Here is a 14,470-nt window from a genome sequence, read left to right as displayed (position 1 = left end):
CTCTCTCTCTCTCTCTCTCTATGTCTCTCTCTGTGTGTGTATTGAACTGCCTCTTTCAGGTAATTACTACAGCTTCATAAACTCTCTACTCCTCAGCCTCCTCAACAATGAAAAGAGACCTAGTCCTTGGACTTATCCATGCCCACCTGGCTGAAACCATTAGACAGTGGCTCTCACTCAAACCTAAGAGGCTTACAACAGTACATCACCTGACAAGAGTGATGGGCTATAGATTTTTCTTATAGGTTGAAGCCATATTGCAAGGTTTTTCTTAGGGTGATTACAATATTTTTATTACAATATTATAGCTTACTGTGACCCCTATTGTATCATATATGTATACTATAAATACATATATATATAACCAAAAAAGTGTTAAACAAATCAAAATATATTTTATATTTCAGATTCTTCAAAGTAGCCACCCTTTGCCTTGATGACAGCTTTGCACACTCTTGGCATTCTCTCAACCAGCTTCACCAGGAATGCTTTTCCAACAGTCTTGAAGGAGTTCCCACATATGCTGAGCACTTGTTGACTGCTTTTCCTTCACTCTGCGGTCGAACTCATCCCAAACCATCTCAATTGGGTTGAGGTCGGGTGATTGTGGAGGCCAGGTCATCTGATGCAGGACTCCATCACTCCCCTTCTTGGTCAAATAGCCCTTACACAGCCTGGAGGTGAGTTGGGTCATTGTCCTGTTGAAAAACAAATGATAGTCCCACTAAGTGCAACCCAGATGGGATGGCGTATCGCTGCAGAATGCTGTAGTATCCATGCTGGTTAAGTGTGCCTTGAATTCTAAATAAATCACTGACAGTGTCACCAGCAAAGCAACCCCACACCATCACAACTCCTCCTCCATGCTTCACGATGGGAACCACACATGCGGAGATCATCCGTTCACCTACTCTGCGTCTCACAAAGACATGGCGGTTGGAACCAAAAATCTCAAATTTGGACTCATCAGACTAAAGGACAGATTTCCACCAGTCTAATGCCCATTGCTTGTGTTTCTTGGCCCAAGCAAGTCTCATTTTCTTATTGATGTCCTTTAGTAGTGGTTTCTTTACAGTAATTTGACCATAAAGGCCTGATTCACGCAGTCTCCTCTGAACGGTTGATGTTGAGACGTGTCTGTTACTTGAACTCTGTGAAGCATTTATTTGGGCTGCAATTTCTGAGGCTGGTAACTCTAATGAACTTATCCTCTGCAGCAGAGGTAACTCTGGGTCTTCCTTTCCTGTGGCGGTCCTCATGAGAGCCAGTTTCATCATAGCGCTTGATGGTTTTTGCGACTGCACTTGAAGAAACTTTCAAAGTTCTTGAAATGTTCCGTATTGACTGACCTTCTTGTCTTAAAGTAAAGATGGACTGTCATTTCTCTTTGCTTATTTGAGCTGTTCTTGCCATAATATGGACTTTTTTACCAAATAGGGCTATCTTCTATATACCACCCCTACCTTGTCACAACACAACTGATTGGCTCAAACTCATTAAGAAGAAAATAAATTCCACAAATTAACTTTTAAGAAGGCACACCTGTGAATTGAAATGCATTCCAGGTGACTATCTCATGAAGCTGGTTGAGAGAATGCCAAGAGTGTGCAAAGCTGTCATCAAGGCAAAGGGTGGCTATTTGAAGAATATCAAATATATTTTGATTTGTTTAACTTTTTTGGTTACTACATGATTCCATATGTTTATTTCATAGTTTTGATGTATTCACTATTATTCTACAATGTAGAAAATAGTGGGGGGAAAAATAAAGAAAAACCCTTGAATGAGTAGGCGTTCTAAAACTTTTGACTGGTAGTGTATATATATATATATATATCTATGTACAGTGCCTTCGGAAAGTATTCAGACCCCTTCACTTTTTGTTACGTTGCAGGCTTATTCTAAAATTGATTAAATTAATGTTTTTCCTCATCAATCTACACACAATACCCCATAATTTCAAAGCAAAAGCTGTTTTTATTTTTATTTTTGCAAATGTATTAAAAATAAAAAACAAATACCTTATTTACATAAGTATTCAGACCCTTTGCGATAAGACTCAACATTTCCAAATGCCTGAGGGTACCACGTTCATCTGTACAAACAATAGTACGCAAGTATAAACACCATGGGACCAAGCAGCCGTCATACCGCTCAGGAAGGAGACGCGTTCTGTCTCCTAGAGATGAACGTACTTTGGTGCGAAAAGTGCAAATCATTCCCAGAACAACAGCAAAGGACCTTGTGAAGATGCTGGAAGAAACAGGTACAAAAGTATCTCTATCCACAGTAAAACGAGTCCTATATCGACATAACCTGAAAGGCCACTCAGCAAGGAAGAAGCCACTGCTCCAAAACCGCCATAAAGATCGTACTTTTTGGAGAAATGTCCTCTGGTCTGATGAAACAAAAATAGAACTGTTTGGCATTAATGACCATTGTTATGTTTGGAGGAAAAAGGTGGTGGTTGCATGCCGAAGAACACCATCCCAACCGTGAAGAACGGGGGTGGCAGCATCATGCTGTGGGGGTGCTTTGCTGCAGAAGGGCCTGGTGCACTTCACAAAATAGATGGCATCATGAGGAAGGAAAATTATGTGGATATATTGAAGCAACATCTCAAGACATCAGTCAAGAAGTTAAAGCGTGGTCGCAAATGGGTCTTCCAAATGGACAATGACCCCAAGCATACTTCCAAAGTTGTGGCAAAATGGCTTAAGGACAACAAAGTCAAGGTATTGGAGTGGCCATCACAAAGCCCTGACCTCAATCCTATAGAAAATGTGTGGGCAGAACTGAAAAAGTGTGTGCTAGCAAGGAGGCCTACAAACCTGACTAAGTTACACCAGCTCTGTCAGGAGGAATGGGCCAAAATTAACCTAACTTATTGTGGGAAGCTTGTGGAAGGCTACCCGAAACGTTTGACTCAAGTTAAACATTTTAAAGGCAATGCTACCAAATACTAATTGAGTGTATGTAAACTTCTGACCTACTGGGAATGTGATGAAAGAAATAAAAGCTGAAATAAATCATTCTCTCTACTATTATTCTGACATTTCACATTCTTAAAATAAAGTGGTGATCCTAACTGACCTAAGACAGGGAATTATTACTAGGATTAAATGTCAGGAATTGTGAAAAACTCAGTTTAAATGTATTTGGCTAAGGTGTATGTAAACTTCCGACTTCAACTGTGTGTATATATATGTATATATACAGTGGGGAGAACAAGTATTTGATACACTGCCGATTTTGCAGGATTTCCTACTTACAAAGCATGTAGAGGTCTGTAATTTTTATCATCGGTACACTTCAACTGTGAGAGACGGAATCTAAAACAAAAATCCAGAAAATCACATTGTATGATTTTTAAGTAATTAATTTGCATTTTATTGCATGACATAAGTATTTGATACATCAGAAAAGCAGAACTTAATATTTGGTACAGAAACCTTTGTTTGCAATTACAGAGTTCATACGTTTCCTGTAGGTCTTGACCAGGTTTGCACACACTTCAGCAGGGATTTTGGCCCACTCCTCCATACAGACCTTCTCCAGATCCTTCAGGTTTCGGGGCTGTCGCTGGGCAATACGGACTTTCAGCTCCCTCCAAAGACTTTCTATTGGGTTCAGGTCTGGAGACTGGCTAGGCCACTCCAGGACCTTGCGATGCTTCTTACGGAGCCACTCCTTAGTTGCCCTGGCTGTGTGTTTCTGGTCGTTGTCATGCTGGAAGACCCAGCCACGACCCATCTTCAATGCTCTTACTGAGGGAAGGAGGTTGTTGTTCAAGATCTCGTGATACATGGCCCCATCCATCCTCCCCTCAATACGGTGCAGTCGTCCTGTCCCCTTTGCAGAAAAGCATCCCCAAAGAATGATGTTTCCACCTCCATGCTTCACGGTTGGGATGGTGTTCTTGGGGTTGTACTCATCTTTCTTCTTCCTCCAAACACGGCGAGTGGAGTTTAGACCAAAAAGCTCTATTTTTGTCTCATCAGACCACATGACCTTCTCCCATTCCTCCTCTGGATCATCCAGATGGTCATTGGCAAACTTCAGACGGGCCTGGACATGCGCTGGCTTGAGCAGGGGGGACCTTGCGTGCGCTGCAGGATTTTAATCCATGACGGCGTAGTGTGTTACTAATGGTTTTCTTTGAGACTGTGGTCCCAGCTCTCTTCAGGTCATTGACCAGGTCCTGCCGTGTAGTTCTGGGCTGATCCCTCACCTTCCTCATGATCATTGATGCCCCACGAGGTGAGATCTTGCATGGAGCCCCAGACCGAGGGTGATTGACCGTCATCTTGAACTTCTTCCATTTTCTAATAATTGCGCCAAACAGTTGTTGCCTTCTCACCAAGCTGCTTGCCTATTGTCCTGTAGCCCATCCCAGCCATGTGCAGGTCTACAATTTTATCCCTGATGTCCTTACACAGCTCTCTGGTCTTGGCCATTGTGGAGAGGTTGGAGTCTGTTTGATTGAGTGTGTGGACAGATGTCTTTTATACAGGTAACGAGTTCAAACAGGTGCAGTTAATACAGGTAATGAGTGGAGAACAGGAGGGCTTCTTAAAGAAAAACTAACAGGTCTGTGAGAGCCGGAATTCTTACTGGTTGGTAGGTGATCAAAAGCTTATGTCATGCAATAAAATGCAAATTAATTACTTAAAAATCATACAATGTGATTTTCTGGATTTTTGTTTTAGATTCCGTTTCTCACAGTTGAAGTGTACCTATGATACAAATTACAGACCTCTACATGCTTTGTAAGTAGGAAAACCTGGAAAATCGGCAGTGTATCAAATACTTGTTCTCCCCACTGTATATATAGTATACTATTACCTTAACTATAATGAAAACAGAAGACATTCACAATGGTGTCCTACATATAAAATAAAGCCTGTTTCATAGAAGAGTCTTTCCTGTTTGCCCGGGATCCAAGGCCCTTGCCTGCCCTTACAGTTGTAAGATTAACTTAGTTAGGTGCTAACCTGCTCATGCTCACCAAATTAAATTAATGGAACAAATTTCCCTCCTAATTAAGATTAAAATTTGTGTCAGTTGTAACCTTGCTGAGCACTAATTATGTACAAATGATTTGTCATCTGTTTGGTCCTGAATAGCAATGGTCTCACCTCACTGATAGCCATGGCCGCAGTTTAAGAGATGGCTGCTGATTAACACTGACAGTTTTGCTACCGAGGAGCAGCCAATGAGAACAGATGCACTGAATCTCCCTCCTTTCAATTCACCTATATTGGATGTGTAGATGAGTTTCACTGGGCTCAGCTCTGACATGTTTCTCTTTCCTGAATGAAAATAAAGTGTCTGCTGACTGATATTTATGGATGAGTGTCTCTCAGTTTGTAATTGATCGTGAATCCATGTAGGGCATTTCAAATTGAGAGTGCACTGATGATACCTGTATGATGACTGATAAATATAGGTAGCGGTGAATAAACATCCTGGTTCGAATCCAGGCTCTGTCATAGCCGGCCGCGACCGGGAGACCCATGGGGCGGCGCACAATTGGCCCAGCGTCGTCCAGGGTAGGGGAGGGAATGGCCGGCAGGGATGTAGCTCAGTTGGTAGAGCATGGCATTTGCAACGCCAGGGTTGTGGGTTCGATTCCAGTATAAAAAATAAAAATTTATGCACTCGCTCTGGATAAGAGTGTCTGCTAAATGACTAAAATGTAAATATAGCACTCCTAATATATTCTCTTCACTTTCCTCCCGTTAGAAACAATGGGTTCCATAAAGCACATCTGAGCTTGTGCATTTGACTTGAAAGGTCTGACCAGGCTAGTTCTATGATGATGCCAGTAGATGGTGCAATAGGTTAAGATTGGCAGTGAACAAGTGGGGTATAAAATGCAGTAGGGCTGAAAATGCCAAAACACTCAGAGCTCTGTACAATAGTGTAACTGGTGTACTCCATTTTATTTCCCTGCTTTAGAGCTACATGGGAAAATACATTTCAATGGGAGCCAACAGTGATTAGCATTAGAATCCTGGTCCTCATGGGGGTGAGGACACACTGGCCAATCTGTAATCAGCGTTCCGCAGACTTGCTCACAAGAGATACAGCGTGCTTTGTCATTATCATTCAAGATGCCACACACATGCTGGTATTGGTGCTTCCGTATGGCCAGCTAAATTACATTAGCATTTTGCCTCATAGTCTTAAGAATTCTCATAGACAATGATGAAATAGTAGACTTGGAACCACAAATATCTACCCTCTGTTTCTAAAGCTCCAGTATATATTATTTTCCATACTGTGTTTCTTTCTAATTTATTTTGAATTATAGACATAAGTGTGTGTCACTGTGTGCCTGCATGCTGTGCTCCTTAAATACCACACGGAATGTCTAATCATGCAATTATGGACCATTTGCCTTTCCATTATTACTCATTGAGCAATACCATGAATGTGATGGTTGGTATTATATTGTTGTGGTAAATGCCAATGTACTTTCTGAGGGAGGTACTTGCACGGTTCTTTATTCATTCTTGGCTTGTCTTCTGCTTGGCCATCCTCTGCTGCTGTAAACACAACACATTACAGATGTTCATGCAGATTCACAGCATGTCAGTCAGTCACAGAGAGAGAATAAATATGTCAAGCCCCCCTGATCCACCCTGTGAGCCCTGCGGACCTGGGGGCACACTGGAACGTGCAAACATGTAAAAAATATAAATAATAAAAATAATAACATACAAAATATCATTTTCTGGAATTTCAAATAAGGCATTTCATTAATATTATGAGTTTATGTTAGAAAACTATTCTTAATTCTCTATGGCATTTAGACAACAGCTTTAGTAATGTTATGTTTTAAATGATTGAAGACTACCACCGTCGTCCCCCACAGAAATGACACGTAACGGCATAAAATATGTTACAGGTATTTATTGGTCATGATGTACAGGCAGCCCCAGTGAAACACATACTCAGCCATTTTCCTTTGTTGGCCTCAGTGGTTGTCGGTTTTAAATAACACCTCTGAGAGGCTGAGAGTTCCAGTGGCACTGCAAAACGCATCTATTATCCCTGTCTGGGGATTGGTGGGCGAGTCAGAGAGGGGAGGGGTTTAGGGGTTAATTAGAGACAACAGAAAGGTCAGGGGGCCTAGTATGTGTGAGCTGAGACCTGTAACAGGCCAATAGGGGGTGACTTTAACGAGAGCCCACCTCACCCTGCACCTTCCCCATCAGTCACATTTATACCAGGGTTGTGTCTGACTGGGACACACAGGGCTGGTAATGAAAAGGCCCTTAACATTGAGCCAGTCAGGATGATGAATTGGGTCCCCGGCCATTTTCTCTTAGCGTCAGGGGGCCTCCAAATAGTCCTTGACAACTAATTGAAACCCCCTCTGTATCCTGCCTGTACCTAGCAGGTTCCCTCTACCATTCTGATTATTAGGGTTAAGGACATCTCCCCTGGGATTATTGGTACTGCTGTAGTGGATGGGATTCGCAGAGTGTCCAGATTGAATCCAGAAACAGTTCTAACTTAATTCACCACCTCTCTTCTTCTTCTCCTCTATGTGATTTTATGTCCTAGCCATCCAGTGTAAATGGATACTAAGGTGTTTTCACTGGTGTGTTGGAAAGTAGTTTAGTGACAGTTCTTCCTACTGTATGTCAGAAGAAATGGAAATATCCCTTATTAGTTTAACTATCTCTGTGCCAAATAATTGTCCCTCAAAAGTACAGCTTCCCAATATCCCTGTCCTGCTTCTCACTGTATACTCAAACAGAAAGGTGACCCCATTCTCTCTCCTGTCATCTTTCATTCATGATGGCTGCACAGCTTCTCCTCTCAAGTCTCTTACAACTGTTCAGTCAAGACATTCCATTTGCTCCAGCATGTGGTCTAATAGGCTTATGCTATGGAGGTGAGGCAGTTACAGTGTGGAGTAGATCACAGATCATCCCCATTCCCATTTACACTTGATTAGGTATTCAGTATTCAGACTTTTGCCTTCTCAAAGTCTTACAGACCATCCACGCTCTCTCAGTCTATTAGGATTTGTTGTTATGTTTACAACAACTCTGGATTTCATCCAATGGATAGACCAAAAATGACAATAGGCCTACGCTTTGACAGATTTGATCCATATTAAAGACATTCTTATATAATTATCACTGCTTTGATATACAAATCCAATTATGCCTGTTCACAATCAATAGCCAAACAAGTCAACCATTTTATCAATGTGTTTATAAATTAATGTATTTTAATTTAAACCACTTTTGTGCATTTTATAATGTTTTACATTAAAGTCAATTATGCATTTATTCTACTTGGGCAGAGCGTGGGCTTTGTGCAATGAGGTTACGTCAGGGTTTAATAAGCTGATTGGTTGGCCACGTAGCCAGTGCATCGGAAGTTAGCGATAAGGGTAGTTTTCATTTTTTTGTCTCAAACTCCTGCTACTACATTTAAAAAAATAAGCGAAATGTGTCTTTTACAGTTTTAGAAAGGGACTTTATAAACATTGAAGGTAATATTTATTATTTAATTCAAGGCAAATAGTGTGTGGCTGTCAATATCAGCTGACGAAGTTTGCTGGCTAGCTAGCTAGGCTAATAAACAAGATGTGTTTGTTGATTATCATCAGTCAACTGTTGCTAGCCTATATTTAAAAAAAATGCTAATTCGTTTTATGTAGCACTACACTATATAGTTAGATAACGTTTGGTAATTATTGTTTGTATTCAACAGTGTATTCAAAGTATTAATGTTAGCTATTATGCTAGCTGGCTGGCTATCTTCTAACGTTAGCTAACTAGTGTCAATGACCTTCGCTAGCTAGTTAGATAACGTTACGCTGCTCTGGCAGTGCCAATACTGCCACACGTTGCTATTATATCAGCTCCCAATCTCGAAGTAGATGACACGTCACTGTAGGTAGATAGCTCGCTACTTTTGACCTAGTTATCTGGCAAATGTGATGTATTCATTTGCTGAGGCTGAGCATAACGTGGTTTGGTCAAATGACTGAAGAGTTATTGTTTCTTCCTGAGACAAAGAAATCAACATTAGACATAGCTAGCTACTCTTAATTATTTTACTAGTGTTTGTAAGCTGAGACATGAACATTGACTAACTAGTTAAGGGCTGGGGCAAAAGTGTGACACCAATCAGGCCCCAGAGGACTGGAGATGCCCATCCCTGAACTAGACAAACATATATGTGGTTGTCCACTGACTTCACACCTCTGGGCTGTGGTTGTTTGTTGGATGATCATGTAGCCACACTTGTATACCTAAATATATTATTGTGTTTCAGGGTATAAGTGATGTCAGTGGACAGCGCGATCACTGGAGGATAGAGTTAGTGTTTCCCCTTTCCTTCTGTCCTGGCGTCCACGGTTGCCGCAGCCATGGCCGACTCCACAGTAGTCAGCGACCAGCAGCGTTCTGGGTCCGGTCAGACCACTCCTTCCAGAGGACCATACATCGCAGTGATCACCAACAGAAGCACCACCCTGGTGATCCGTGGGTTCATGCTGTTCTCTATTGGAGTTTTCCTGGCTCTGGTGCTCAACCTGCTGCAGGTGAGCTATGTTTGTCTTTTAATGATACATCTCTTGAATGGGGAAACATTTTAAGGGGTAGATATGACTAAGAGTACTGAAGTAGCTAATGTTTGTTTTCTCTCGCTGCAGGTACAGAGGAACGTCACTCTGTTCCCGCCTGATGTCATTAGTAGCATCTTCTCATCAGCCTGGTGGGTGCCGCCCTGCTGTGGGACCGCCTCAGGTAGGACACACATACATTTACATTTTAGTCATTTAGCAAACGTTCTTATCCAGAGTGACTTACAGTTAGTGCATTCATCTTAAGATAGCTAGGTGGGACAACCACATCACAGGCATAGTAAGTACACTTTTCCTCAATAAAGTAGCTATCAGCAAAGTCAGCGCTAGAAGGGACACACACACACAGGTTTTTGCCGCCAGACTTGACTACTAGCATTATTGAATTGTTGTCCCCTGGGTCTACAGCACTGAGTGTAGATGTAGCTGCTGATCCCTAGTGGACCAGTAGAAAAGCACAACAGCCCCAGGCCTGTATCCCCATGAGACTGAGACTGCCGTGCTCCACTGCTCAGCTTGGGGGAGATGGACGTTTCCACTGTTACTGCACACTGGGCTGTTTGCATCATGCAGTAGCTACAGTTGAAGTCGGAAGTTTACATACACCTTAGCCAAATACATCAATTCCTGACATTTAATTCTAGTAAAATGTCCCTGTTTTAGGTCAGTTAGGATCACCACTTTATTTTAAGAATGTGAAATGTCAGAATAATAGTAGAGAGTGATTTATTTCAGCTTCTATTTCTTTCATCACATTCCCAGTGGGTCAGAAGTTTACATGCACTCAATTAGTATTTTGTAGCATTGCCTTGAAATTGTTTAACTTGGGTCAAACGTTTTGGGGTAGCCTTCCACAAGCTTCCCACAATAAGTTGGGTGAATTTTGGCCCATTCCTCCTGACAGAGCTCGTGTAACTGAGTCAGGTTTGTAGGCCTCCTTGCTCGCACACGCTTTTTCAGTTCTGCCCACACATTTTCAATATTATTGAGGTCAGGGCTTTGTGATGGCCACTCCAATACCTTGACTTTGTTGTCCTTAAGCCATTTTGCCACAACTTTGGAAGGATGCTTGGGGTCATTGTCCATTTGGAAGACCCATTTGCGATCAAGCTTTAACTTCCTGACTTATGTCTTGATGTTGCTTCAATATATCCACATTATTTTCCTTCCTCATGATGCCATCTATTTTGTGAAGTGCACCAGTCCCTCCTGCAGCAAAGCACCCCCATAGCATGATGCTGCCACCCCTGTGCTTCACGGTTGGGATGGTGTTCTTCGGCTTGCAAGCGTTCCTCTTTTTCCTACAAACATAACGATGGTCATTATGGCCAAACAGTTTCATCAGACCAGAGGACATTTCTCCAAAAAGTACCTGTTTCCTCCAGCATCTTCACAAGGTCCTTTGCTGTTGTTCTGGGATTGATTTGCACTTTTCGCACCAAAGTACGTTCATCTCTAGGAGACAGAACGCGTCTCCTTCCTGAGCGGCAGGACGGCTGCGTGGTCCCATGGTGTTTATACTTGCGTACTATTGTTTGTACAGATGAACGTGGTACCTTCAGGTGTTTGGAAATTGCTCCCAAGGATGAACCAGACTTGTGGAGGTGTACAATTTTATTTCTGAGGTCTTGGCTGATTTCTTTTGATTTTCCCATGATGTCAAGCAAAGAGGCACTGAGTTTGAAGGTAGGCCTTGAAATACATCCACAGGTACACCTCCAATTGACTCAAATGATGTCAATTAGCCTATCAGAAGCTTCTAAAGCCATGACATCATTTTCTGGAATTTTTCAAGCTGTTTAAAGGCACAGTCAACTTAGTGTACTTCTGACCCACTGGAATTGTGATACAGTGAATTATAAGTGAAATAATCTGTCAATAAACAATTGTTGGAAAAATTACTTGTGTCATGCATAAAGTAGATGTCCTAGCCAACTTGCCAAAACTATAGATTTTTAACAAGAAATGTGGTTGAAAAACGAGTTTTAATGACTCCAACCTAAGTGTATGTAAACTTCCGACTTCAACTGTATTTAAGCAATAAGGCATGAGGGGGTGTGGTATATGGCCAATATATCATGGCTAAGGGCTGTTCTTAAGCACGACTCAACACTGAGTGCCTGGATACAGCCTTTAGCCGTGGTATATTAGCCATATACCACAAACCCCTGAGGTGCCTTTTTGCTATTATAAACTGGTTACCAACGTAATTAGAGAAGTCAAAATATTTTGGGGGGCATACCTGTGGTATACGGTCTGATATACCACGGCTGTCAGCCAATCAGCATTCAGGGTTTTAACCACCCAGTTTATAATGGGTTTTATTGACTAGTCAAGACCAGAGCAGCACTTCTTGTTTACTGTACGTAGTTACCTAAACTTGCACAGCAATCTGTATAGTTATTGTATAATATTGAACCTATAGCTTTCAAAGGAGGCAAACCTCAACAACAGTGTCATCAGAATAGCATTGATGCTATGTGGTGGGCTGACATGGCAGCCTTTCTCTCCACAACCATACTAACAGGAATGTACGGCACGGGTTGTGCTACTGCAGCAATAAAGCTGATTGTTGATCTCTGATCCCCTCTCCCTATTTCTGCACCCTCAATCCCCTACCTCTATCTCCATCTACCTCGCTCTCTCAGCAATGATCGGTCTGTTGTATCCGTGCATTGACAGTCGGCTCGGCGAGCCCCACAAGTTCAAGCGGGAGTGGTCCAGTGTGATGCGCTGTGTGGCCGTGTTTGTGGGAATCAACCATGCCAGCGCTGTATCCTCTATGTCCCTCAAACTCAACTGTAAACCATGGGGCAAAAGCATTCCATGTTGACATTTCTACGTGCAAATCAAACTTGATTTAAATTGTATTTATAATCGCAACACACTTTACAATAAAATGAAAGAATCTGTAGATGTGCCTATGAGCTTTACCCTAATTGCTCCTGTAAGTTGCTCCTCTGTAGCTCAGCTGGTAGAGCACGGCGCTTGTAATACCAAGGTAGTTGGTTCGATCCCCGGGACCACCCATACACAAAAATGTATGCACGCATGACTGTAAGTCGCTTTGGATAAAAGCGTCTGCTAAATGGCATATTATTATTTATTATTATTATAAGTTGCTCTGTATAAGAGCATCTGCTAAATGACTCAAATGTAATGTGTAAAACAATAAGATCAGAGACTAAAGGCTCAGCTAAAACGGTAGTCTGTTTACAAGAAAGGACCTTACTGAGTAGAACCCATGGTTCCTGTGTGGACTATCCTACTACATGATCAGCTGTCCTTAACCCAGGCCCTCTCAGAAAGTGGACTTTGCGAACAACGTGCAGCTGTCCCTGACGCTGGCGGCCCTGTCCATCGGCCTGTGGTGGACATTTGACCGGTCCCGCTCCGGCTTTGGCCTGGGAGTGGTCATCGCCCTGCTGGCCACTCTGTCCACTCAGCTCCTGGTCTACAACGGAGTCTTTCAGTGAGTACTACTATAATACCATTTACAGGACATACATGTGTTATAATTAAGCAATAAGGCCTGAGGGGGTGTGGTATATGGCCAATATACCACGGCTAAGGGCTGTTCTTACGCACGACGCAACGCAGAGTGCCTGGAAACAGCCCTTAGCCGTGGTATATTGTCTATATGCCACAAGCACCCAATGTGCCTTATTGCTATTATCAACTGGATACAACATAATTAGAGCAATAAAAATAAATGTTTTGTCATAACCGTAGTATACGGTCTAATATACCATGGCTTTGAGCCAATCAGCATTCAGGGCTCGAAACACCCAGTTTATAATATTTTTCAAGATACAGGAGGGATTTATGTAGATTTTCATGCTCATTTGGGGATTGTCCTACGTTTAATACCTGTTCTATTGTTTTGTTTCAGGTATACCTCTCCAGATTTTCTGTACATTCGCTCCTGGTTACCTTGCATCTTCTTCGCTGGTGTGATAACCATGGGGAACATAGGACGGCAGCTAGCCCTGGTGAGGATAACTTTATTATGCTGAATTAAAGTGGCATAGGTTTATAAATGTCCTACATACGTGCATGTATACATTCATTCCAACCAGAGCTTTTTACTGAATATTCAACTGGCACATTACATTATCCCTTATCTCCTGTGTTCTCTTTTCCAGTATGAATGCAAACTTATGTCAGAAAAGACTCATCAAGACTGAGAGAATTTCTGGCTATATCAAACTTTCGCTCAAAATTACATTTTTGTAGCAACGAAAAGCCAAAAGGGGATGTAAAAGGACATCTGTATGCAGCGTTGATGGGGATTGGTGAACCTTGGAGGAAGCAGAGCAGTCACCCACAGACAACAAATTATGTGCTTCTGCTTTGCTGATGAGTGCTTTGCTGTGGAAAAGACAGTGTTTTGATTGGTTCTTATGTGCCCATTCTGGGCCTAGGGGGACAGACACCAGCTCGCTTTATTATAAGCATCCAATGGATGGTCTAAGGAGAGGAATAACAAGAACTGCCAATGTGATGTCGTGTGTGGTAGGTACACTACTGTTCAAAAGTCTGGGGTCACTTAGAAATGTCCTTGTTTTCGAAAGAAAAGCAATTTTTTTGTCCATTAGAATAACATCAAATTGATCAGAAATACAGTGTAGACATTGTTAATGTTGTAAATGGCTATTGTAGCTGGTAACGGCTGATTTTTAATGGAATATCTACGTAGGCGTACAGAGGCCCATTATCAGCAACCATCAGTCTTGTGTTCCAATGGCACTTTGTGTTTGCTAATCCAAGTTTATCATTTTAAAAGGCTAATTGATCATTAGAAAACCCTTTTGCAATTATGTTAGCACAGCTGAAAACTGCTAATTTTAAATA

At 42.0% G+C, this 14,470-nt stretch overlaps 1 protein-coding gene across 2 annotated transcripts; it reads left to right on the top strand.

The window, feature by feature from the left end:
• The first annotated feature begins 8,379 nt into the window (after window positions 1-8,379).
• LOC121536296 (insulin-induced gene 2 protein) lies at window positions 8,380-14,210 on the top strand. 2 transcript variants are annotated; one of them, XM_041843563.1, is made up of 7 exons: window positions 8,380-8,416; window positions 9,307-9,574; window positions 9,686-9,779; window positions 12,265-12,389; window positions 12,922-13,088; window positions 13,509-13,608; window positions 13,762-14,210. In XM_041843563.1, exons 2-7 carry the CDS (start codon window positions 9,401-9,403, stop codon window positions 13,801-13,803), a joined length of 702 nt encoding a protein of 233 aa, XP_041699497.1. In that variant the 5' UTR covers window positions 8,380-8,416; window positions 9,307-9,400; the 3' UTR covers window positions 13,804-14,210. The 2 variants fall into 2 exon arrangements, with proteins under 2 accessions (XP_041699497.1, XP_045062371.1); XM_045206436.1 differs by having other exon boundaries at window positions 8,386-8,518.
• Window positions 14,211-14,470: the final 260 nt, after the last annotated feature.

This window comes from Coregonus clupeaformis, chromosome 23 (genome assembly GCF_020615455.1).
Source record: "Coregonus clupeaformis isolate EN_2021a chromosome 23, ASM2061545v1, whole genome shotgun sequence".
In the NCBI taxonomy this organism is placed as follows: domain Eukaryota; kingdom Metazoa; phylum Chordata; class Actinopteri; order Salmoniformes; family Salmonidae; genus Coregonus; species Coregonus clupeaformis.
This window is presented reverse-complemented; position numbering and strand designations above follow the sequence as displayed.